The 26,719-nt window shown below is 41.1% G+C and overlaps 1 protein-coding gene across 1 annotated transcript in view; it reads right to left on the bottom strand.

Annotated features, from left to right (window-relative positions):
• Positions 1–3,147: 3,147 nt before the first annotated feature.
• Positions 3,148–26,719, bottom strand: part of LOC147374334 (uncharacterized) — a 35,091-nt gene continuing 11,519 nt past the window's right edge. Inside the window, exon 2 of the mRNA XM_086396829.1 lies at positions 3,148–3,327. Coding sequence (XP_086252955.1) covers positions 3,267–3,327 — 61 coding nt within the window. The 3' untranslated portion in view covers positions 3,148–3,266. The remainder of the gene's footprint in view (positions 3,328–26,719) is intronic.

Here is a 26,719-nt window from a genome sequence, read left to right as displayed (position 1 = left end):
TCTTCTTTATTTATGATGAAAATTTTACGTTGACTACTGCACAAAGATGGCATGACTGCATTAATTATTTTCCAGAGTGAATTGAAATCTTCACAGAGGTATGGTAGATGATTCCAAGTATCTCTGAAGCTGACTGTGTCTGTCTAGCTAAAAAGATACGCACATCTCTGTCATCAGGACTAAATATTAACCAAAATGTGTACGTGTTTTTTTTTTTGGCTGCACTATGGCTTGTGTGATCTTAGTTCCCTGACCCGTGATGGAACCCCTGGACCCTACAGTGGAAGCAGAGAATCCAACCAGCGCCCTGCCAGGCAACTCCCTGTACATCTCTAACTGAATGTTCCCTTGTGAGCTGAAGCTCCATGACTACTTCCCATTTTATATTCTCGTATATCTGGGCTCTTGTCTCTGAAATTCTAGACACCACTTTAGTCACGGCTACACCCTAGACACAGAGTGAGCATTTGATACTTTATCTGTTTCATTTTAATTGAATGAAATATTTTGCCAAATGCCCTTACAGTTGATAAAGCTTTCAAGTACATGGTGCCCATAAGGGAAGGCCATTTGACTCTGCCCAGATGAAGTTTGCAGTTCATTGAAGTTTGAAGTTCATTTCTCTGAGCAGAAGCCTAACTCAGGGTAAAGCTGAAACTCTCTACCTAAACAACCAGGAAGTCTATCAAAGGGGCACAATACCAGCTATGTATTGATGAAAGGAGGACCTGACCTTTCCCTCCATCAGCAGATTAGACCACTTGTCATTTCATCTAAGCAAAAGTACACAAGCTTATCTCATTAAGCAATCAAAGCAGGTCATTACTGCCATAACCCAAAATAAATCCTTTTGTATCAGTTGTTGTTTTAAAAACATCTGTTTAAGATCAGACTTGACTTAAAAACCCATAAATATTGATCTGGTAGGGGGTGAAGACATTGTAAAACACTGTGAAATGTTCAAATTATAAACAAGTCCTGCTTACACAGGACAGTTTAATATTCCTTAAACCACACTTTTATCATCTCAGTTATTTAATCAAAATCTCTTAGGGCTCCCCACTGTCCGATACTAAACCAACTTTGGGCTAACCAAATTCATCAAAATACGGCCTTCCCCCTCCAAATCTACTCCACATTCCCAACACCAAAGCTCTTCTCTACTCAAGCCAACCTTCCTTCCTACTTCCCAAACTTACCTTTCCCCTGGAATTTCCACTCTCTAGCTTCCAGACTTCAAATCCTAGGGCACCTGGAGGCCCATCTACATTTCTTTTCCTTCCAGAAAGCCTTATCCAACCTTGGCTACCTCCAGGAGTTTCTCCCTTCCCTGAAGACCTCCAGCATCTCGAGCTCTGCCCCCATGACTCAGCACTTAATTAGCGACTACAGGCACCTTTAATTGTCTCAAGTGAGCTGGTCCTCACACAACTAGATGAATTCCTAGAAGGCAAACACTCCCTGTGCCTCCCACAGGGCAGCTCTAATGGATAAATAATAGATAAGCTGCCTCAGCCCTATTTTTAATGACAAATATACTACTGAGGTCAATGACTGTCAAACTGTGAGTGTATAACAGAATCACCTGGAGAGTTTATGGAATATGGATGGCTGGGCCCCACCCCCCATAGTTTCTGAGTTAGTAAGTCTGCTGTGGGACCTGAGAATCTGCATGTCTAACAAGTCCCCAGATGACACTGATGGTGCTGGTTCTGTAAACCACACCTTGTTCAGTTCAGTTCAGTTCAGCTGCTCGGTCGTGTCTGACTCTTTGCGACCCCAGGACTGCAGCACACCAGGCCTGCCTGTCCATCACCAACTCCTGGAGTTTACTCAAACCCATGTCCATTGAGTTGGTAATGCCATCCAACCGTCTCATCCTCTGTCGTCCCCTTCTCCTCCCGCCTTCAAACCACTGTTATGGTTCACTCAGTGGAGCAGCAGGTTCTAAGTGACAGGAAAGGAAATGCAGCAAACATCCTCAGAAGGGTACAGGACTGGAAGCCAGAAGAGTTAGTCTCTTGGCTTGTTCTCTTACTAGCCACTGTCTGGCCTTGGCAAGTTCATGGTTTTTACTCTCTCATCTGTAAAGTGGGGATATTATAGTTGCTATGAGAATCACACATGATCAAATGAGAATAATGAGCAAATATATGCGAAAGTAAATTGTAAAGTAAGCTATTTTACAAATGCCCATAGCATATAACAGGTATTTCAGATATGTGATGCCTTTATTTACTCTTTGGCCCAAGATTTCAATTAGAAGTTTCTAAAGTATATATTGACTTTATTCTTCAGTATAATTTCACTGATTGGAGAGAAACTGTTATGAGAACTACTCATCATTAAGTACCATGGGTTTTACCTCTGAGAGAGAGAAATTTAAGATTTTCATGTGCTCTTCACTCAAAATACCTAAGCACTTCCATATTTTCTGTAAATGTGTGTAGATCTATATATTTCCAAAAAAGAGATCAGAACCATGGGATCCTTTACTCAAACAGCAAAAAATGGCCACTAGTACAGAAAGTTAGCCTATTCTCTGCCCAGAAAGAAATCATTATTTTAAAAATAAATAACAAGCTTGAAAACTCCTATGAAGCATACTTAATCTGATCATGTTCTGGATTGATTGCTTTTAACCATTTTACTGCCATATCTCATATTATTTGAATGATTAACCATCAATCAAATTTTAAGATTCCCCTGTGGTCTCCCAAGCTGCAAATTAGGAAAATGATATATCTCCTTTATCCTTTGAGTTAAAATTCATGACCCTCTTAAGTATGTCTAATAAAAAGGGGTCATGGGTCAATAATGACAAATGGGCTTTGTGATGGATAGCTATAACCAGAGAAAGGACAAGATAAGGCAGAAAGAAAAACATTCTAAAACTTTTAGAAACAGAAAGTATATAAAATCTATAGGTATTTTGCTAACAGTAATAACTCCATGCTATTATACACATGCAAAACCATTCCACTTTCTCTAGACACAGATGAGAAAAGGAAGTTGAGAAAAATGAAGTTAAAGTTGTTCAGTCATGTCCAACTCTTTGTGAGCCCATAGACTGAACAGTCCACGGAATTCTCCAGGCCAGAATACTGGAGTCGGTAGCCATTCCCTTCTCCAGGGGATCTTCCCTCATTGAAGCCAGGTCTTCCACATTGCAGGCGGATTCTTCACCAGATGAGCCACCAGGGAAGCCCAAAAGTACTGGAGTGGATAGCCTATCCCTTCTCCAGGGGATCTTCCCAAGCCAGGAATCAAGCCAGGTTCTCCTGCATTGCAGGCAGATTCTTTACCAGCTGAGCTACCATGGAAGCCCTGAGAAAAGGAAAAGTGGCTTTAAGTGTATTTTGGCTAGTATCACTAGAACTGCAAAATTAATTGATTAGATGGTCTGCATTAGTTCTACCTAAATATTTGACCTGTTTCTTTACTCCTTGTCACCTGTCCTAACATATCCTAATAAAGAGGAAGAGCATCTGGACCTACCTGCTGTCCTAACAGATAGAGAACCAGGGCTTTGTACCTGTGACCTTGGCTTTTGGGAGAAGGCTATATTCTTGCCAACAAATCTGACAAAGACTGAGGCTCAAAAGATGCTGAGATCCTTGGACCACAGGAAGACAGAGGAGAGAGGGCAAGAGAAATGGAAAAGAAAACAGAACCAAGTAACAAGATCCTTACTCACTGCAATAGGCTTACCAGATGGAGTCCCCCTCTATGGGCAAATCTGCCACATACCAGAAATAATCGCTTTTACAGAAATTGTTCTTGATATCAATGTAAATGATTTTGTGTAGTCTTCCATAAGCATGTTTAAAATAGAACAGAATGCCTTTCAGACTTTGAAATTTTTCATCTCCTTTTTCATCCATCTCACTCCATTTATGCCTGTTGTTCAGTTCCTTTTTGGTTGGCAGAACAGAAGAGTAGGCATTTCTTGACAGGATGGCAGAATACATGCTATTCATTTTTTTCCTTTTCCAATTATTCTTGGCAAAGACCAAAGGTAAGAAGTAAAATTATAATTCCGACATGCCGTTTTGACCTAAAATCTTCTATTTCATTTTTTGAAAAGTGGTTCTAAGGATTATCAAACAACTTCTCCAGACTGTAAAGACAAAACCTGATGGCTCCATGTCAGACTTGTTTTGTTCAGAAGGCCTCATGAAATAGTCATTATGTTACCCAGGCTCAATTAACAACATTCAATTTTTTCGATTTTGAATTTCAAACAAAACCAGGGAGTCAATGTGAAGGAGGCACGTCTTTCACCCACTGTTTATTTTTCAACCACCCAGAAGAGAGACCTGGGTTATTCTAAGAGTCTCCTCCTGTTCTATGCCCATCCTCCTCTGCCACATTTTATTCTAAACATAGCAAACATAGGATCCTCTTAAAATAGAAGTCATAAAATAAAAGATTGTATTATCTCTAATAGTAGCCCATGTTCCCCACCCAGAAGAAAGACCTGAGCTCATTCTTACTTCCCCTCACTGCGGACCTTTTTATAATTCTTCCAACTGTGCACATAATCCCAGATGGTGCTCATCATGTTTCCTCATATAGATACATGATATGGTATAACTTTTCATGATATGGTTAGATACATGATATGGTTCTTCCATGGTATAACTTTTTCATTCATTCATTCGACATTTACTAGGAACCTAATGGGACTGCGTGGATCACAATAAACCGTGGGAAATTCTGAAAGAGATGGGAATACCAGACCACCTGATCTGCCTCTTGAGAAATTTGTATGCAGGTCAGGAAGCAACAGTTAGAACTGGACATGGAACAACAGACTGGTTCCAAATAGGAAAAGGAGTACATCAAGGCTGTATACTGTCACCCTGTTTATTTAACTTATATGCAGAGTACATCATGAGAAACGCTGGACTGGAAGAAACACAAGCTGGAATCAAGATTGCCGGGAGAAATATCAATAACCTCAGATATGCAGATGACACCACCCTTATGGCAGAAAGTGAAGAGGAACTCAAAAGCCTCTTGATGAAGGTGAAAGAGGAGAGTAAAAAAGTTGGCTTAAAGCTCAACATTCAGAAAACGAAGATCATGGCATCCAGTCCCATCATTTCATGGGAAATAGATGGGGAACAGTGGAAACAGTGTCAGACTTTATTTTGGGGGGCTCCAAAATCACTGCAGATGGTTACTGCAGCCATGAAATTAAAAGACGCTTACTCTTTGGAAGGAAAGTTATGACCAACCTAGATAGTATATTCAAAAGCAGAGACATTACTTTGCCAACAAAGATTCGTCTAGTCAAGGCTATGGTTTAGTTAAGGCTATGGTTTTTCCTGTGGTCATGCATGGATGTGAGAGTTGGACTGTGAAGAAGGCTGAGCACCGAAGAATTGATGCTTTTGAACTGTGGTGTTGGAGAAGACTCTTGAGAGTCCCTTGGACTGCAAGGAGATCCAACCAGTCCATTCTGAAGGAGATCAGCCCTGGGATTTCTTTGGAAGGAATGATGCTGAAGCTGAAACTCCAGTCCTTTGGCCACCTCATGCGAAGAGTTGACTCATTGGAAAAGACTCTGATGCTGGGAGGGATTGGGGGCAGGAGGAGAAGGGGACGACAGAGGATGAGATGGCTGGATGGCATCACTGACTCGATGGAGGTGAGTCTCAGTGAACTCCGGGAGTTGGTGATGGACAGGGAGGCCTGGCGTGCTGCGATTCATGGGGTCGCAAAGAGTCGGACATGACTGAGCGACTGATCTGAACGTGTACTGGGTACTATGTGCCTGGGACGTAAAATCTCTGGTCTTCTGAAACTTACATTCCTATTAGGTTAAATCAGCAAACTACGTCGTATTTAAAAAGTGGTATGGAAAATTAAAAAACTACAGCAAGTTAAGAAGAATCAGAACTAAGGAGTGGGGGGACCTCCCTGGTGGTCCAGGGGCTCAGACTCCATGCCCTTAAAGCAGGGGTCCAGGTTTGATCCCTGGTTGGGGAACTAGATCCTACATGCTCCAACTATGAGTTTGCATATCGCATCAAAGATCAAAGATCCTACATGCCATAAGTAAGACCTGGCACAACCAAATAAATAAATATTTTTTAAAAGAGAAATAAATAGGGGTGGGGAGCTGCAGTTTCAACAGGGTAACCAGGTTAGACTCATTCAAAGAGGACACTTGAATAAAGTCATTCAAGAGATGAGATGATGGACAGTAAACCCAGGAAAAAGATAGTTCCTGATCTGGGACATAGCCAGGTCAAAAGCCTAAGGCAGGAGAAATGCCTGGAGAACTTGCTTCTACTCTGAGATGACTGGGCTGCTATTAGAGATAATACAATCTTTTATTTTATGACTTCTATTTTAAGAAGATCCTATGTTTGCTATGTTTAGAATAAAATGTAGCAGAGGAGGATGGGAATAGAACAGGAGGAGACTCTTAGAATAACCCAGACGGTGGCTTGATCCCAGGTAGAACTGGTGGTGCTGGTGGTAAGAAGTGGTTGGATTCTGGATATATAGAAGGTAGAACAAACAGGGTTCCTGACAGATGAGATGAGGCATGTGGAAGAAAGAAAGGACTCAAGTTTTTGGTTGAAGACTTTAAGGATTTGGTTTAAGCAACTAGAAGGATTGGTGGAGATGAAGCAAGTATGGAATAGGGAAAAGGGCAGGATATCAGCTTGGGATGTAGTGGGTATCAATCATTTCTTTTTAAAAAATCTATCTAGTGCCAAGGACACAAGTGAATACAAAAACTCTATCATCCAAAACATTCGTTTGTAAATCTGTTGACGGCATGAAGCTCACCTACCTTATTCTAGAGCCAAATAGTGGGAAACTAACAAAAATTGTGGAATGAATGCGGTAGGCTGAATAATGGCCCCGGCCTAATCCTGAACCTATGGCTACATGGCAAAAGGGATTTCCCAGATGGGATTAAATCAAGGGTCTTGTAATACAGAGATTATCTTGGATTATCCAGGTGCTCCCAATGTAATCATCAGGGTCCTCATAAGAAGGCAGAAGGGTCAGAGTCAGAGGGAGAGTGACTGAAGATGCCACACTGCTAGCTTTGAAGATGCAGGAAGGGCCATGGGCCAAGGAATGTAGGCAACCTCTAGGCAGGAAAAGGCAAGAAAAATGATTCTCCCCTAGAACCTCCAGAAGGAACACAGCCCTGCCAACCTCTGGTCTTAGGACTTCTGACCTTAAGAACTGCAAGATAATACATTTGTGTTGTTTTAAGTTTGTGGCAATTTGTTATTGCAGCCAAAGAAAACTAACACAATGAATAAATACATCCAACAGTAGGTAGGAACTAAGACCGTTTTATTCATATTCTTTCCCCAGCTCTTAGCAGTCCTAGAGGAAGGTAGGTACTCAGTGAATATCCGTGGGTTAATTTTAACTTGATGATTCTCTATGTACACTCACACGGCTGTGCCTTGAAAATGCCGGTCCTTCTGCCTAAAATACCCTTTCACTCCCTTTCAGCTGGGTAAATTTCTCATTTTCCAAGAGCTATATCAAAACCCACCAGGTCTGGGAAAAATTCACCAGTCTCCCTGGCAGAGGTGTCCATGACCACCTCTGATTCTTTATTGCAGTTCATAGCTGCTGAAGTTCTAAGACCCAACCACAAAGCATTGCATGGATGTGCTGCTGCTTCATCTCCACTGCCCTGAGAACCCACAAGGTCCAGCTCAGGAGCCATCCAGGTGTCCTAACAGGGATAACCCACGCCTGGCATGTACATGTTTGCTGAACGAATAAAGAAATGGTACAAATGTTTATCATCGCTTTTTACTTTCCCAAACCACTCAGACTTATTATTTTATTTTATCTCAATAAGAACTCTGAGAAGAGAGGGCAGCACTGTTTCTGTCAATGGAGAAAATGCTCAGCTTGCCCAAAGTCATGTCATTCACAGCAGACTGAACTCGAGCCAAGCCTCCTGACTCTTCGCCCAGTGCTCTTTTCCGTCAGCTCGTGCTGCTTCCGCTGCCGTGGGGTCTGCCTGGGCTGCCAACATAAGCACCCCCTTGTGACGTCCATATTGTGTTGGGGAAGCTCAGACCTTGCGTGGCACGATGGCCAAAGGCTGCAGCTACTCCTCAACAATTGGCTACTGTCTCGAGTTTTCATCCTGACTCACAGTTCCTGTCAAAAGAACAGTGTACAAGAGAAACATGAAATTCACGGGATATTTTTTTTTAAAGGCTTCACCAAAGGTTTTTTTAAAATTGAAGTACAGTTGATTTACAATGCTGTGTTAATTTCTGCTGTCCAGCAAAGTGATTCAGTTATATGGCTTCTTTTTCATGTTCTTCTCCAGTACAGCTTGTCACAGGATGTTGAATACAGTTCCTTGCACTATGTAGTAGGACCTTGTTGTTTATCCATTCTCTAAACAGTAGTTTGCATCTGCTGATCCCAAACTCCCAACTGTTCCCTCCCTTACCTCCTCTCCCACAAGTCGATCCTCTATGTCTGTGAGTCTGTTTGTTGATAAGTTCATTTGTGTCATATTTTAGATTCCACATACAAGTAATATAATATGGCATTTGTCTTTGTCTGACTTACTTCACCTTATATGATAATCTCTGGTCCATCCATGTTACTGCAAATGGTATATTTCATTCTTTTCATGGCTGAGTAATAGTCCACAGTATATACGTACCACATCTTTATCCATTCATTTTTTGATGGATACTTAGGCTGGTGGCTCAGACAGTAAAGCGTCTGCCTACAATGCGGGAGACCTGGGTTCAATCCCTGGGTCGGGAAGATCTCCTGGAGAAGGGAATTGCAACCCACTCCAGTATTCTTGCCTCCCCCCACAACCCAAAAAAGGGGCTCAAAGGAATATTTGGGCTTCCCTGGTGGCTCAGAGGTTAAAGCATCTGCCTCCAATGTGGGAGACCCGGGCTGGATCCCTGGGTCAGGAAAATCCCCTGGAGAAGGAAATGGTAACCTACTCCAGTATTCTTGCCTGGAGAATCCCATGGACAGAAGAGCCTGGTAGGCTACAGTCCACGGGGTCGCAAAGAGTTGGACAGGACTGAGCAACTTCACTTTCACTTTAGGTTGCTTCCATGTCTTGGCTATTGTAAATAGTGCTGCTGTGAATATAGGGGTGCATGTATCTTTTTGAATTATAGTTTTGTCTGGATATAAGCCCAGGAGTTTGACTGCTAGATTATATGGCAACTCTGTGTTTATAAGCTGGCAATCTGAAAGTTATCTGCTGGCTGTAAGTTTTGGTAGATGGTTAGAAAGGGAGGGAAGCTAGACATGCAAGAGGAGGAGCTGCTCAGAAAAATATTTAGAATTTTAGTGGATGCCCCTGGTCTTGGTTGCTAAATCTGTTTGGAACACTGTTTGGTATGTGTAGTCTTTACAGAATGTTTACAGTCTCAAACATTATTCTTTGTCTCATGTCTAATTAGTCAGGTTTTCTACAAATTTTAGAAAAGAATAAGTAACATACTATTATCATACAATCTGGCAATCACACTCCTTGTATTTACCCAAAGGAGTTGAAAAAAGTTCACAGAAATACCTACACAAAGATGGCAGCTTTACACCTAATTGCTGAAACTTGGAAAGTAACCAAGATGTCCTTTAGTAGGTGAATGGATAAATAAACTGTGGTACATCCAGACAATTCAGGGCTAAAAAGAAAGGAGCCATTAAGCCATGAAAAGACACGGAAGCACCTTAAGTGCCTATTACTAACTGAAAGAAGTCAATCTGAAAAGGCTACATACTGTATGTTTCCACCAATATAACATTCTGGAAAGGGCCAAACTATGGAGATAATACAAAGATCGGTGGCTGCTGGCGGTGGAAGGGGTGGGATATATAGGCAGAGCGCAGTGGATTTTTAGGGCAGTGAAAATATTCTGTATGATACCATCATGATGAATACACGTCATTAGACACACGTCCAAATCCATAGAAAGTATGATACCAGTGTGAAACCTAAAGTAAATAATGGATTTGGATGATTATGATGTGTCAAAGTAGGACCATCCTTGGTTAAAAAACAAACAAAACACACACACACACCACTCTAGTGAGTGATACTGATAAAAGGGAAGGCCATGCAGATATGGGGTCAGGAGATTAGACTGGAAATCTCTGTACCTCCTTCTCAATTTTGTTGTAAACCTAAAACCACTCTACAAAATAGTCTTAAAACAAAAAAGGAGGAATGAGGAAAAAGTCAGTGACACAGACCCTCTAGTATGGATTATTGTCAATGCAACTAATGGCAGTTGCTGGCTATTTCCACCGAATTTTCAGACAACATATGAATCCATGAAGTTATGCCAAATGATGTGCTGCTTCTTGTTCAAAGAACTGATATAACAAGACCATCAATTTCCACCAAACAGTAAGCATACAATACAGCACTTCTTGTACCAGCACAGAATAGCCAGCTAGAAAAATGGAGAATTCTCAAAGTTGGTAAACACATAATGAATGAGCCCTCTGAAAATTAGTTGACATACTTTTTAAGCATCCAGTGTACACCATGAAAGGGAAATAAAGAGTTCTCTCAGACTGCAACAGTGGCATGGGAAAAAAAAGAAAACAGAATCTGTTTAGGTGCAGAGATCAAATAATAAAAATTATACTAGTCAAACAGAATCACAATAAAATAATTTTAACTCAATCTTTCCTGAGGTACCCACAAGCACTCCTAACTCACAAGGTATTCCTAACTCGGAACAAGAGTATGAATGGGGAGGCTCCTTTTTCCTCCCACCCCATCTCAGTCCTACAGCATGTAGAGTGTTATGCTCCTTTACACAGCACCCCAGCTTGAAATGCCAAGCTTTGTCTTCCAACCCCATCCTCCCCAACACACCATGACACAACACCCCCCAGTGACCCCTCAGGCCCATGGGTATGCACACCTAGGCAGTCTGTCCTCAAAGATTCCTATGGGTTGGTCTCGGATATGGCTCCAGCTCTTTGGACAGGAAATCCATGGGTCCTTGGTACTGAAGTGAGGTCTAGAACTGTGGTACCCAAAGTGTGGCTGAGGGAACCATTAGTATTCTCATTATCTGGGAGCTTATTAGAAAAGCAGAATCTCAGGTGCCACCCTAGACCTTCTGAATCGGAGGATCTAAATAAGATCTCCAAGCGATTCAAGTACACAGTTAAGTGTGGGAAGCAAAATAGACATCCACTTGGCCTTTGGGTCCCTCACCCCTTTGGAACAGCCAGACTCGAGGAGGAGCAGAGCAGAGCCCACTGACTGTGTGGTAAAGCACAGAGGCCTTCTTTGGGATATAACCTCATGGCCTATACGTGCCATTTCTTAGGCTGAAGAAATAGAACAGACTGCTCAGAAAGTGGGAGGATGGCTAAGTTCAATGTTATTTATTATCTGGGGGAGGGGAGATGGGTAGTTATATGTTAGCGCTTGATCTCTGACCTGCCGTTCTAATCCACACTCAATTCAATCCACATTTGAATCCCTTTATTGCGCTGGCATCCAAGCAACCTCGGTCAGTCACATTTATTGACTGTCTAGTCAGTGTGTCACAGACGCTATAATTCTCTTCTAAATTAGAATATCCAGGGACCCAGACAGTCTATTTAGTTTTAATTATCTGAATACTTTTTGTTCCAATCTTTGTTAAAAATCCCTCTAAAATTCATTAGCCCACTTTCCTGAACAAACAGGCATCCTGCTATGAATGTGCTTTTTGTTGAAGAAGAAAAATCTTACTGAGCCTTGAAGCCATTATCCTGCAGGCCTAGCATCAGGGTTTAGACCTGCTGATAAATTCTGTGAAAGTACAAGCAATTAGGCCGATCCTAAGGCAAATGATGTACCTCCACGCTGGTTTTGCCACGAAACTGCTCTGTGAGCTCGGGCAAGAAACAGACCCTCTCTGGGCCCCAGTGCTCATTACTAAAGTGAGGTGGTTCTCCAGCTATCTTTCCTGTATCTAAGTATTAGTACTTCCTTGGTACCCTGAGAGTTGATCAATGAATCCTTCTTTCATCACTCTTCATCTTTGGGGCTCATGCAGGGTCAATATGAGTGAGAACTTTTTGACAGTGTACACTCAGAGACTCATTCTGGACTGGGAGAAAATGCCTAAGAAATGAGAAGGAAGGTGAAGGGCAAGAGCCACTTCCTAGGGTGGTCAAATCAGAGCACCAGCCATGAGCACTGGGCAAGGCAGTTCTAAGGAGACAAAGACAGAATGTAATCCTTGTTACCAGCTTCCCTCTATTCTAGGTAAGCTAAAGACTTAATGGCAGAGAGCTCTTATTGGTCTCTTTTCTTTGTGCAGGTTCTCTGCTCCCCCCCCAACCAATCCATCTCATCAGCATTTCTATCCATTTCTACATTAATTATTCAGTATCCTTTCACTGACATCTCTCCCTGCTTTCTGTTCTTCTGGTGACTCAGTTCCAACACCTTTAACCTTTCTTCTCAGAGTCTAATTTTCCAATTGTTAAAAAACAAGTCCCAGAGTCTCATTCTTTAAAAGAAATACATATATGTAATATATATTATGAAATATATATATTCCATAAAATTCAACCTTAATCACTTGCCGACCCTGTACAGGGGAAACTGGCCTTTACCTAGATACTAAGCCCTATCCTCAGTATTTTTAATTATCTCAATTAATCCTCACAACCACATTATAAAGCAGGTACTATAATCCCTGTTTCACTAACAGAGAAACAGGTTCCTAGACGTTAAATAAGTTATATAAGGAATAGCAAGAAGCTCAGATGGTCTTGAGCCCATGTCTAACCATATTAAAGTTCTTTTATCTCTGTTCTACAATTTACCATGCTTATAAAAGTGCATTTTAGAAGCAAATCTATCCTTTAAACAATGTAAACATATTAGTGTCTCAAATTTACTGCTGGGTCCATTCATTCTGATAATGAACCTTCAAAGAACAGACAAGCAGTTATGCTGAGGACAGTGAGGAGGCTGACAAATTCTCTTCCTCCAAAGCAACTATAAACCACAACCATTTCAGCGTTCTGGAAACTGACCCAGGCAGTCAATAACCAGAGCATTTACTTGTGATAACTCACTAAACTCAGGGTCAGAAGCGTGAGTCTGTGGCAGTGTGGCTGCCTGGATTTGCTTTCATCCCAGGCCTCCCGATCCCCAAACCAGCTCTATCATTGAGGTAATTCATTCAGTCAGGGCAGAAAAGATCGAAAACCAGCAGCTTCACTGCACCTCCCAGAGCACATCGTGGTCAAAGTACATGCTCTTACTAGAAAGTGAAGTTTGGATAGCCTGAGGTTGAAGTTTTGTTTACAGTAAACAAAGAACTGAGGGACCAATCAGGAATTTAACAGGGGGGATCTTCCCTGGTGGCTCAGATGGTAAAGTGTCTACCTATAATGCCTACCACGTGGGACACCGGGGTTCAATCCCTGGCTCGGGAAGATCTCCTGGAGAAGGCAATGGCAACCCACTCCAGTATTCTTGCTGGAAAATCCCATGGATGGTGGAACCGGGTAGGCTACAGTCCATGGGGTCGCAAAGAGTCGGACAAGACTGAGCGACCTCACTTCAGTAGGTAAACCCCACATGTGGGGCTAGAAAAAGCTTTCACATATACTGTTGGTGAAGGATGTGCAAATGATGGCAAAGACTAGAGAGGTTCAAACCACCCACATACCCAGGGCCATCGGACCTTGCACATGGTAGACACAAGGGGATTTGGCCGAATGTAAAAGCTAGGGGAAGACGTGAGAGTGACACCAAGTTCAAATGCATTCCCCAGGCACAGATGAATTCATCAGCAGAGAGTGGGAGCCTTATTGGCTGGAGATGTTTGAGCACAACTTCTGATATGAGCAATCACATGTTCTGAGCCACCACTGGGTGACTATTAAGCTATACAGGCACAATAGCAAACACTAGGAAGCTGGGCTTCTAGTTTTAAAATAAATGTTTTAATTTAAAACACAATGTTTTAAAATAAAAAGAAACTGAGTGGAGATATCAGCCGTTGTACATTGTAGGGGAGGCATCCCACAGATTTAACACAAATAAGTTACTAAACAAACAACAGCTACAAATTTCTCAGGGGGAAAAAGGGAGAATCCACCATGGCTATTATATATCTAAAATGCAAGTATTCAACAAAAAATTTATAAATAAACATGCAAAGAAAAAGAAAGTATAACCCTTATGCATGGGGAGGGGAGGAACTATCAATAGAGAATGTCCCTGCATGGTTCTAAAAGTTAGACTTGGCAGACAAAGACTTCAAAGCAGGTATTGTAAATATGCTCAAAAAGTAAATAAAACCATGTTTAAAAAATAAAGGAAGATATGATGACAATCAACAAATACAGAACCTTGATAAAATAAAGAAATTATAAAAGAGAATCAAAGGGGAATTTTGGAGCCGAAAAGTTCAATATCTGTAACACAAAATTTCACTAAAGGCACTCAGCAAATTTGAGAAGGCAGAAGAGAAAATCAATGAACATTAAAACTGGTCAACAGAAAAAAAAAGTCAACAAAAATCATTCAAGAATGGAAAGAGGACCAAAAAAAAAAAATAAGTAGAGTCCCAAAGACCTGTGGGACAACAAGCATACCAACATGAGTACAGCAGTAGTCCCTAAAGGACAGGAGAGGGGGAAAAAGGAAAAAAAAAAAAAAATAGAAGAAATAATAGCAAAAAACTTCCCTACTTTGATGAAATATAATAATCTACACAGCTAAGAAGTTCATGAACTATAAGTAGGATAAACACAAAGAGATCTGTATCTCAGAACATCATGCTCAAATTTTTGAAAACCAAAAGTAAAGAAAGATCTTGAAAGCAGCAAGAGGGAAAAAGGACTCATCACCTACAGTGAAACAGCAATTTAAATAATTTATGGCTTCTTATCAGAAACAACAGAGCCCTGAAGGCAGCAGAACGACATAAAGTGCTGAAAGAAAAAAAACTGTCAACCAAGAATATCCCACAAAACTGTTTTTCAAAACCAAAGCAAAAAAAGATATTTCAAGGTAAACAAAGATGTTATGAAGCAATAATTACAGCACCGAATGAAGGGTTTATAACATATATAAAGGTAATCTAAATAGTACAAAGGAGGGAGGAGGAAAATAAGATATACTGAAGAAAAGTTTATATATTTTATTAGAAGCAAATTAGCTTTATTCTGAAGTAGGGCATGATAAGATGCATGTATCATATGCATTATGAAATAATTCAAGAAAAAAGTAAAAACTTCAATGGAGGATAAAAATGGTGCTTTAAAAATTACTTAACACACACAAAAAATCAGTAAAGAAAAATCAGTGAGACAAACAGGAAATAAAACAAATAGAAAATAAAAAGAAACAGCATACATAAGCACAACCAAATCAATAACATCATAATTTAAGGAATGCAACTAAAGTAAAATGTATGGACTGCAACTAAAGCAGAAAAAAGGCTGGAGGATTTATACCATCTAATTTCAAAAGCTACTATAAGTTAAAAACATTAAAACAGAATGGCATGGCATAAGGATAGACAAATCAAAGGTGCATAATTGAGAATCCAGGAGTAATTCCTTACATTTATTACCAATTTATCTTTAACAAATTTGCCAAGACACTTCAATGTGCAAAGAATAGTCTTTTCAACAAATGATACTAGGCCAACTGCATACCCATATGCAAAATAAAGAATTTAGACTTTTAACTTGCACTACTAGGGATCTCTTCAAGAAAATCAGAGATACCAAAGGAACATTTCATGCAAAGATGAGCTCGATAAAGGACAGAAATGGTATGGACCTAACAGAAGCAGAAGATATATAAGAGATGGCAAGAATACACAGAAGAATTGAACAAAAAAGATCTTCACGACCCAGATAATCATGATGGTGTGATCACTGACCTAGAGCCAGACATCCTGGAATGTGAAGTCAAGTGGGCCTTAGAAAGCATCACTACGAACAAAGCTAGTGGAAGTGATGGAATTCCAGTTGAGCTATTCCAAATCCTGAAAGATGATGCTGTGAAAGTGCTGCACTGAATATGCCAGCACATTTGGAAAACTCAGCAGTGGCCACAGGACTGGAAAAGGTCAGTTTTCATTCCAATCCCGAAGAAAGGCAATGCCAAAGAATGCTCAAACTACTGCACAATTGCACTCATCTCACACACTAGTGAAGTAATGCTCAAAATTCTCCAAGCCAGGCTTCAGTAATATGTGAACCATGAACTTCCTGATGTTCAAGCTGGTTTTAGAAAGGGCAGAGGAACCAGAGATCAAATTGCCAACATCTGCTGGATCATAGAAAAAGCAAGAGAGTTCCAGAAAAACATCTATTTCTGCTTTACTGACTATGCCAAGGCCTTTGACTGTGTGGATCACAATAAACTGTGGAAAATTCTGAAAGAGATGGGAATACCAAACCACCTGATCTGCCTCTTGAGAAATCTGTATGCAGGTCAGGAAGCAACAGTTAGAACTGGACATGGAACAACAGACTGGTTCCAAATAGGAAAGGGAGTTCATCAAGGCTGTATATTGTCACCCTGCTTATTTAACTTATATGCAGAGTACATCATGAGAAACGCTGGACTGGAGGAAACACAAGCTGGAATCAAGATTGCTGGGAGAAATGTCAATAACCTCAGATATGCAGATGACACCACCCTTATGGCAGAAAGTGAAGAGGAACTCAAAAGCCTCTTGATGAAAGTGAAAGTGGAGAGTGAAAAAGTTGGCTTAAAGCTCAACATTCAGAAAACGAAGATCATGGCATCTGGTCCCACCACTTCATGGCAAATAGATGGGCAAACAGTGGAAACAGTGTCAGACTTTATTTTTCTGGGCTCCAAAATCACTACAGATGGTGACTGCAGCCACGAAATTAAAAGACGCTTACTCCTTGGAAGGAAAGTTATGACCAACCTAGATAGCATATTCAAAAGCAGAAACATTACTTTGCCAACAAAGGTCCGTCTAGTCAAGGCTATGGTTTTTCCTGTGGTCATGTATGGATGTGAGAGTTGGACTGTGAAGAAGGCTGAGCGCCGAAGAATTGATGCTTTTGAACTGTGGTGTTGGAGGAGACTCTTGAGAGTCCCTTGGACTGCAAGGAGATCCAATCAGTCCATTCTGAAGGAGATCAGCCCTGGGATTTCTTTGGAAGGAATGATGCTGAAGCTGAAACTCCATTACTTTGGCCACCTCATGCGAAGAGTTGACTCATTGGAAAAGACTCTGCTGCTGGGAGGGACTGGGGGCAGGAGGAGAAGGGGACGACAGAGGATGAGATGGCTGGATGGCATCACTGACTCAATGGACGTGAGTCTGGGTGAACTCCAGGAGATGGTGATGGACAGGAAGGCCTGGCGTGCTGCGATTCATGGGGTCGCAAAGAGTCGGACACGGCTGAGCGACTGATCTGATCTGATCTGATATATAAAAATTAACTGGAAATAGATCATAAAAGCTAAATGTAAAAGTTAAAATAATAAAACTCTTAGGAGAAAATAAAGGAAGAAAGCTTTGTGACTTCTAGATTAAGAAATGAGCTAGATATGAGATCAAGAGAACAAGAAACAGAAGAAAAAAAATACACCGGACTAACTTGTGCTTCAAAGGACACCATCAACAAAAAGAATAATCAACCCACAAAGTGGGAGAAAATACTTCCAATAACTGATCACACACTTATATCCAGTATATATATATATATATTTTTTTTTAAACTCTTACAAATCAATAAAAAGACTCTGCTGAAAAAAATTGGGAAATCACTTGGACATTTCACTGAAGAAGGCATATCAATGCTAACAAGCACATGAGAAGATGCTCAATATTATCAGTCATTGGGAAATACAAGTAAAACTATACACAATGAAATGCCGCTACACATCTACTAGAATGGCCATAATTAAAAAGACAGGCAAGGATGTCAAGAAATTGGAACCCTCATACATTGCTGATGGGAAAGGAAAATGATACAGCCATTACAGAAAAGTATTTGGCAGTGCATTAAATAGTTAAACACAAATATACCATACAACACAGCAATTCCATGCCTAAGTATCACAAAGAAATGAAAACATCAGCACAAAGACTTACATGCTAATGTTCACAGCAGCATTATTCATAATTGCCCCAAACTGGAAACAATCCAAATGTCCATCCACTGCTGAATATATAACCTCAATGGAATTCCACTGATAGGTGCTACCGCATGAAGGAACCTCAAAAACATTACACTAAATGAAAGGAGACAGGTGCACAAGATTTCATACTGCATGATTCCATTAATATGAAAAGTCCAGAAAACGCAAATCTGTAGATAGATAAAGCAGATCAGTGGTTGCCTTGGAGCGAGAGAGGACTTTGCAAATAGCTTAAAAATATTCAAACCTGGATTATGGTGACAGTTACTATACTAGTTTCCTATGCTACACAACAAGTTACCACTAACTTAGGGACTTATTAGAACAACACATTTATTATATCACAGTTTTTCACAGGTCAGAAGTCCAGGTATAGCTAAACTGAGTTTACCAAGGTGTGAGTCAGGCTACCTTCTCACCTGGAGTTCCAGGTCCCCTTTCAAGCTCACTCAGGTTGTTGCAGAACTCAGCTCCTTGCGGTTGAAGGACTGCAGCCACTCTTCTCCATAAGTAATTCACAACATGGATAGAAGCACCTTCAAAAACAGTGGGAGAGGTTCCCCTCTGAATGGCCAGTCAGGATCATCTCCCTCTCCATCAGTTCATAACTGACTGACTTGGGACCCTGAACTACATCTGCAAAATCCCTTCACCTTTGCCATGTACTGTAACATAATTATGGGCGTGCCATCCCATCTTATTCTCAGGCCTCACTTTCAGGGAGGGTATTTTACAGGGGAAAGAGTCTCCAAAGCCAGTTAGAATCTGCTTACCATAGCTGCACAAGTTACAATTTTATTTTAAAAATCACTGAATTGTATATGTACTATGGATAGATTTTATGATATGTAAATGACACTTCGATACAGCTGTAAAAAAAATCCTGTGAAAAAAAAGTTGTCAATAGTACCATAATTCCATTTTTTATTTGGAATTTTCTACTTTTTTTTTTATTAAATAAACTAAACCTTAGGACTACCTTCTGTAGGAAATAACAGGAAAAAATTTGCATTGATCAATCATGCTTTTTCTAATCTGTTACATCAGTTAATTCACAGTAACCACTTCACAGGGACACAGCAGTCAACTTTTCCACTAGTTGGGTTTGATTCCCCTGTCAGCCTTCTTAGTAATGAATGCAGGCTCACTCAATTCAAAGACTTCACATTTCCAAAGAGAACAGGGTTACTTCCCCACAAGAGTTTCCACTCTCTGATTTCTCCACCAGGGAGTAGTCCCATTTTGAGCTTCCCTCAAAGTATAGCAACAATGTTGGGTCACATGAAGCCTCCACTTTGCCAGCTGCATACTGCCTGAAGTTTCATTCACCCAGAGGTCAGAAACTGTGAGTTCTGGGACTCTTCCTGGTGTCCCAGGAATGGCTTTGAAGTTGGGCTGCTCATGGTATTTTGTGTGCACTGAACTGCTGCCTAAAACTGAGTTTCCTAACTTCAGTCTATTCTGAATTAAGAGCTTGCTGTATGTGTTATACACACACTGCAAGCCTGTGAAATCCGACTTCAGGTGCTGTCTGGACACCATGGAGCATTACAAATTCCCCAAGGGGATGACCAACAACAATCAACAGGATGGTTATCTTATAGGTGTGTAGTTCTCAAGTTTGAAACTTAACTGTTACTATAGAAATAAAATATAAAAGGAGCTGTCCATCTTGGAAAACAGAAACTCATTCAAGGGCTTTCTATTGAACATGGAAAGAACTCGTCTGCATAATTTGCTTTCTGTAAAAATAAAAAGCTTTCTTGGGAATGTGCCAGAGTTATCTGACTGTGTAACATATGAACCACCAATGTCTAAGCACATTTTAAAAAGTAACAATTTACATATTTTTTAAAATTAGGGTAATTTGCCTTCCACAAATCTATTGATGAAAATGATCACAACATCGTCATATGGAGAATCTGAAAAGCTTTATTCAATTATCTGAGGGCACAGTCCCATGATTTGAATATGCTATGGATTAGACTATCTGGTGGCTCAGACGGTAGTCTGCCTGCAATGTAGGAGACCCAGGTTCGATCCCTTGGTCAGGAAGATCTCCTGGAGAAGGGAATGGCTACCCACATCAATATTCTTGCCTGGAAAATCCCATGGACAGAAGAGCCTGACAGGCTACAGTCTGTGGGGTTGCAGAGAGTCGGACACGACTGAGTGACTAACTTGGTCAGACTTTCTACTTTACCTAAATAACATCTTCAGGATATGAAATGACACTTTTCCCTATACAAGTTTTTTAAGGGAAATGAAGGTTTCTCCCAGAAGTTTGGGTGATAATCTATAAGTCACCACATGCAGAAACTAAAATTCCATTCTTTGTCATTTCCCAAAGCAGGATAACATAGTAGTTCTTAGGAGATAAAATTATGGGATGGAGTCAGACTCCTTGGGTTAGAATCCCAGTTCTACACCTGAAGAGTTGTGCAATTCTTATCCATCACTTAAACCCCCTAAGCCTCTGTTCCTTCATCTGTAAAATGGGCAAAACAGCATATAGTAGGGATGGCAAACTATGGCCCACGGGGCAAACCTGGCCCATCACATAAAGGGTGATTTATGGGGTATAAGAATGCCACTCACTTACATATTGTCTATGACTCAGAAAGGCTGCATGACGTACGAAGTCCAAAATATTTACTCTTTGTTCCTTTACAGAAAGATTCTGTTGGCCTCTGACATAAAGGGCTGTCGTAAGATTAAAACCATAAAGACTAAATGAGATCACTCATGTAAGATGCTTTATATACATAAGCAACCAGTAAGATGATAAATGACAGGGATGACTGTCATTTATCAATGGTAAAATGTTGTAAAATCATTGTGCTTTCATTTCCTCAAATTCAGAGAGACATCTTTATATATATATATACACACACACACACACATATATATATATCTCACCACAGGAGCAGGCTGCCCATGAAGCAATGCCTCAGGATCACAGGCTCGGCTCCTTTTTTGATGGAGGTGGCCGAGGTGGTTTGATAGCAGGATGTGAGATGCAGCTGTCAGGCAGGGCAGGGAACCCATGGGCCACAGACAGCAGCTGCTACGAGTTGTCCATGTCAAGTAACTGATACCCTGCCCCCTCCTTGATGGAGGCTCTCTTGGTCACAGATGTGTGACACACGCATATTTATCACTGGTCCCACTCCTAACTGGAGAGGGGACTGGAGAAGAAATGGGGAGGGCTGAAATTATGCTCAGATGATGAGCAGAGCCCTTCCCATTTTCCCTGGCAGTAACTGCTTTCCTATGATACATTCTGTGCATCCAGAGTTGTTGGAAATGAGAGTGTTCAGTTCAGTTCAGTTCAGTTCAGTCACTCAGTCGTGTCCAACTCTTTGCGACCCCATGGACTGCAGCACTCCAAGTCTTCCTGTCCATCACCAACTCTCAGAGTTTATTCAAACTCATGCCTTCCAACCATCTCATCCTCTGTCATCCCCTTCTCCTCCTGCCTTCAATCTTTCCCAGCATCAAGGTCTTTTCAGATGACTCAGTTCTTTGCATCAGAGAGTGTAGTTCTGAGCATAAAGTTTTAAGATGTGAGTTTAGTGTGACAAAACAAGTCAGAATAATAACGTGGACTTAAAAGGTAGTTCATTTATACTAGAACTGGCACTGCTAGGCCCATATTAACACATTTGCAAGGCTGCAGTCCACGGGGTCGCGAAGAGTCGGACACGACTGAGCGACTTCCTTTTCACTTTTCACTTTCATGCATTGGAGAAGGAAATGGCAGCCCACTCCAGTGTTCTCGCCTGGAGAATCCCAAGGACGGTGGAGCCTGGTGGGCTGCCGTCAATGGGGTCGCACAGAGTCAGACATGACTGAAGCGACTTAGCAGCAGCAGCAGCAGCAAGTACACTTTGGTTGACACCGAATGCTACAATGGTTCCCATAAATCTTTCAAACCACCATCATAAAATTGTGTTTCAAGGAAAATATTTAAAAGACCTAATGAGTTTATACTGAGAGGGTGATTTTCAGAAACAAACCACTCCTGCCCTCTGCTCCCTCAAGAGCCCTGGACATTTCACTCCATCCATTGGTACCTCATTGTCCTGAATGGAAAAGAGAAGCTGTAAGACCTGCAAAAGTGATAACAGCCTGATTCCAAATTATTTCCTGCTGGATACTCACAAGTTTTCATTAACCTTTCCTGACTCCAGAAGGAGACTGCAAATTGGCAAATAATTTACATATTAAAATGAAATTCCTGAATCACACAAACTCAGAGGTTGTAAAGTCCTTGGTGCTCATCCCAAGAACCCTCCTCCAAAATCATCTCACTGATATGATTTGAAACAAGTGGGCCCTTCTATGGATGAGGCAGTTCATTAATGCAGTACATATGGCACTAATAATTAGGATCACCGCCATGAAGGAGGGTTTCCCAGATGGTGCAGTGGTAAAGAATCCACCAGCCAATGCAAGAGATGCAAGACAAGTGGGTTCAATCCCTGGGTCCAGAAGGTCCCCTGGAGAAGGAAATGGCAACCCATTCCAGTATTTTTGCCTGGGAAATCTCATGGACAGAGGGCATGGCCAGCTACAGTCCATGGGGTTGCAAAGAGTCAGACATGACCGAGCATGCATGAATGCCATGAAGGCACTTACCATCCAAGACAGACAAGACTGGCACTGGTGAAAGTGAAGAATTCACAGCAAGTGGACAGACATCATTAAGGATCAGCTTAAATGGCTTCCAAATTGCCAATTCATTCCAACTAATATTCAAGTTGATTAAAAGTGCTTGGCCATCCTGCTTCCTCAATTAGACAGACGTGCTGCCTAATGATAGTTAGCTGGAGAGTTCTCCACAGGGCCACTCTTCACCCTGTCCTGCTGAAGCAGCATGCCCACTGAGGCAGATTGGCACCTCAGTCACACCTTTGTTTTCCTCAGTAGCAGGAAATGTCAGCCACCACACTGTTTTTCAAGTCAAGAGATTCGTCCCAATTGGCAAGGAGCAGCCAGGGTACCTGCAGAGATTTCCACAAAATAAGCCCCCTGAAGTTTTCAAGAGATGACAATTTACACAAGAAAAGCAGCCAAGTTGGAGTCAACCTGATTACACTCAAAAAAGAGTAATCCACTGATTAAACCACCAACTTCACATTTGTCCAGTGAATCAAATGAATACTCTCACCATTCCCAGTATTCCTGTGCTTTCTATACACATACTCCTTGGTACTGATGCTTTCGAACTGTGGTGTTGGAGAAGATTCTTGAGAGTCCCTTGGACAGCACAAGGAGGTCAAATCAGTCAATCCTAAAGGAAAACAACCCTGAATATTCATTGGAATGATGCTGAAGCTGAAGATCCAATATTCTGGCCACCTGATGCAAAGAGCTGACTCTTTGGAAAAGACCCTGATGCTGGGAAAGATTGAAGGCAGGAGGAGAAGGGGATGACAGAGGATGAGATGGTTGGATGGCATCATCAACTCAATGGACATGAGTTTGAGCAAGCTCCAGGAGTTGGAGATGGACAGGGAAACCTGGTGTGCTGCAGTCCACGGGGTCCCAAAGAGTGGACACACCTGAGCAACTGAACAACAGCTCTTTGGTATACGAAGCAGACGCTGATAGATATAGATATGGACATAGACATGGGAAGGGGCTATATTTTCGCCCTTTCTTATTTGTAAGGGATAGACTTAGAAACAGGTGACTGTATTATCACATTCTGTACTGGTTTCCTAGGGCTGTGTCACGGAGTCACAGGCTGGGTGGCTTAAATGACAGATATCTACGGTCTCACAGTTCTGAAGGCTAGAAATTCAAGATCAAGGTGGCAGCAAGGTTGACTCTTTCTGACGGCTGTGGAAAAGAGTATGTTCCATGCACCCACCTGGCTTCTGGTGCTTTGCTGCAATTTCTGGTATTCCTCTGCTTGTAGGATCTCTGACTTCATCTCTACAAAGCTTTCTCCCACTGTGCCTGCCTCCAAACTTCCTCTTCTTATAAAGACACTACTCATTGAATTAGGACTCACTCTAATGACCTCATTTTAACTGTAACGACCCCATCTTCAAATAAGGTCACATTCTGAGACACTAAGAGTCAGGCCTTCAGCACATGAATCTGGGGTACATCCTTGACCTAGAACATGTTCCCATTTCTAAAGCTCCCACTTCAGCTCAATGAGGACTACTGTTTTTCAGCTTTACTGAGGTATAACTGACAAATAAAATTGTGAAATATTTAAGTGTGCATTGTGGTCATTTGATACATGTATATATCATGAAAGGATTTCCCTCATCTAGGTAATTAACATACCTATCACCTCACATATTTCCTTTGTGTGTGAGAGCATATACCTTCTATTCTCTTAGAAACAATGCAGTATTATCAACTACAGTTAGCATGTTATACATTAGATCCTCAGATTCTATTTGTCTTTCAGCTGAAAGGCTGTTCCCTTGCATTAATCTCTCCCTATATCCCCACCCCCAGCCCCTGGAAACCACTTTTCTACTCTGAGTCTGACTCTTTTTTTTAAAAGATTCTACATATAAGTCATATCATGCAGTATCTGTCTTTCTCCATCTGGATTATTTCACTTAGCATAATGTCCTTCAGATTCATCTATGCTATCACAAATGGCAGGATTTCCTTTATGGCTGAACAATATTCCACGTGTATATATATTGATACCACAATTTCTTTATCCATTCAATTGTTGATGGACAGGTAGTTTCCATTTCTTGGCTATTACGAATAATTCTGCAATAAACACTCACTAAAACCCACTAACTAGTTGGGAAAGACCATGCTGTAACTCAACTCACATCTTATTGAGTTGGAATATAAAGGAAAGTACAGATAGGAGTACTCAACAGCCAACCCCAAAGGAGAAAGTTCTATTTTTAAAGCTTCAGCCTGAGCTCTCCTGATCTGTTTCCCACACTAGCCTTTTTCCACTTTGCATTTCAGTACTGTATGCCTCACTTCTGATTTCTTCCAGCTCAGAGGGTGAAAATCAATCTCAAAAAGTGCCTCAGCTCAATCAATGTGCAGCCACCCAGAGACCTCTGGAGAGAAGTGGCGAGCACCAGCTTCAGACAGTGAAGGGAAGGAAAGCCCTGTGCAAATCTGGAATTGCCAGCTGCCAGAAAAGGCAGAAAATTACAGAGGAACTCTTTGGGTCACAAGGATGTCATTTAGGGCTCCACAGTGGCAATTTCAAAAATGGCACCCTTCTGGATGGAGTGATTTCACCTGCCTGCTCAACTGTTTAATTGAGATCCAGGAAACAAATTATAATCATACAGAATCCAGGCATGAAATTATGAATGCGGGATTTTCCACGGTCTAGACTTCATTGTTTATGTCCTGAAACAGGGTGGGGGACAAAATCCCTTGAATTTTCTCCAACCAAAGATCCACTTGACATTTTGCAACATTCATGGATTCAGTTATTTATTCATACATTCGTTCATTCATCAAACATGGGGACTTGTGCATACACATTACCATGCATGAGAAATGCAGCTGAGGTTCCTCATGGAACAGAACACTGGGCTTCCATGCGTAGAAGACTGGGTAAGGCTGACAGAATTCTATTATGAGCAAAGCCAAAAATGCCTGGGTTATCTGGATGACAATTTTGTTATCAGCTTTCCTTTTTCATGAAAGAATTGGGCCTCTCAATGTTATCAAGAGCAAATATCAAATATTCTCATACAATCAAGGCAGTTCCCCTCACCTACCACCTGTCTACCTCTTCACTGATTTTTATTTAGCCTTATTTGCTTGAGTTCCACTTGGTATTAATATCTATCATGTTCTTTATTCATCTACTTTTTAGATAGTCTTGAAAAACTATTTGTGAATTCAACTTTGATAGGAGCAAATGCACTCCAGTATTCTTGCCTGGAGAATCCCCTGGATAAAGGGGCCTAGCAGGCTACAGTCCATGGGGTCACACAGAGTTGGACAGGACTGAGTGACTAGTGTGTGCACACACACGCACACACACACACACACTCACACACACACACTCATCATATCATCCTTATGCAAAGTGAAAAATCTTCTTTAACCTTAATAATCACCCCAAATATGCTTGGCAAGTTCCCATTTTCATATATCTAATTTTCTCTAGCTGGAGCCATCTGTATATAGAGGAACAAAAAGCTGGAGAGAAGAGATGATCTCACGAAGAATTTAACTGTGTTATGCTGAAAGAACTAACCTTTTGACTCCTGGTGAATTCTGTTCAATGTCTTTTTTCCCCAAAATAAATAATGTACTATCAGTTTTTTTTTTCAGAGTGACCTATGAATTATTTCTATTTTCTAATGTCAAGTTACTTCAGTGACCTAAAGTGCCAAAATAAAATCTTTTTAAAATATTTAGAAAGGAGGGGATGGATAAATCAAGAGTTTGGGATCAACATATAACACCACTATGTATAAAACAGGCAAAGAGCAAGGACCTAATGTATAGCATCGGGAATCAAACTCGATATCTTGTAATAATCTATAATGGAAAAGAATATAAAATATATATATATATATA

Source organism: Bos grunniens, chromosome 4, assembly GCF_055505025.1.
Source record: "Bos grunniens cultivar Pamir isolate PY7600 chromosome 4, Bosgru_T2T1.0, whole genome shotgun sequence".
NCBI lineage: Eukaryota > Metazoa > Chordata > Mammalia > Artiodactyla > Bovidae > Bos > Bos grunniens.
Note: the sequence above shows the minus strand (reverse complement) of the source record. Positions and strands in the feature narration are given on the sequence as shown.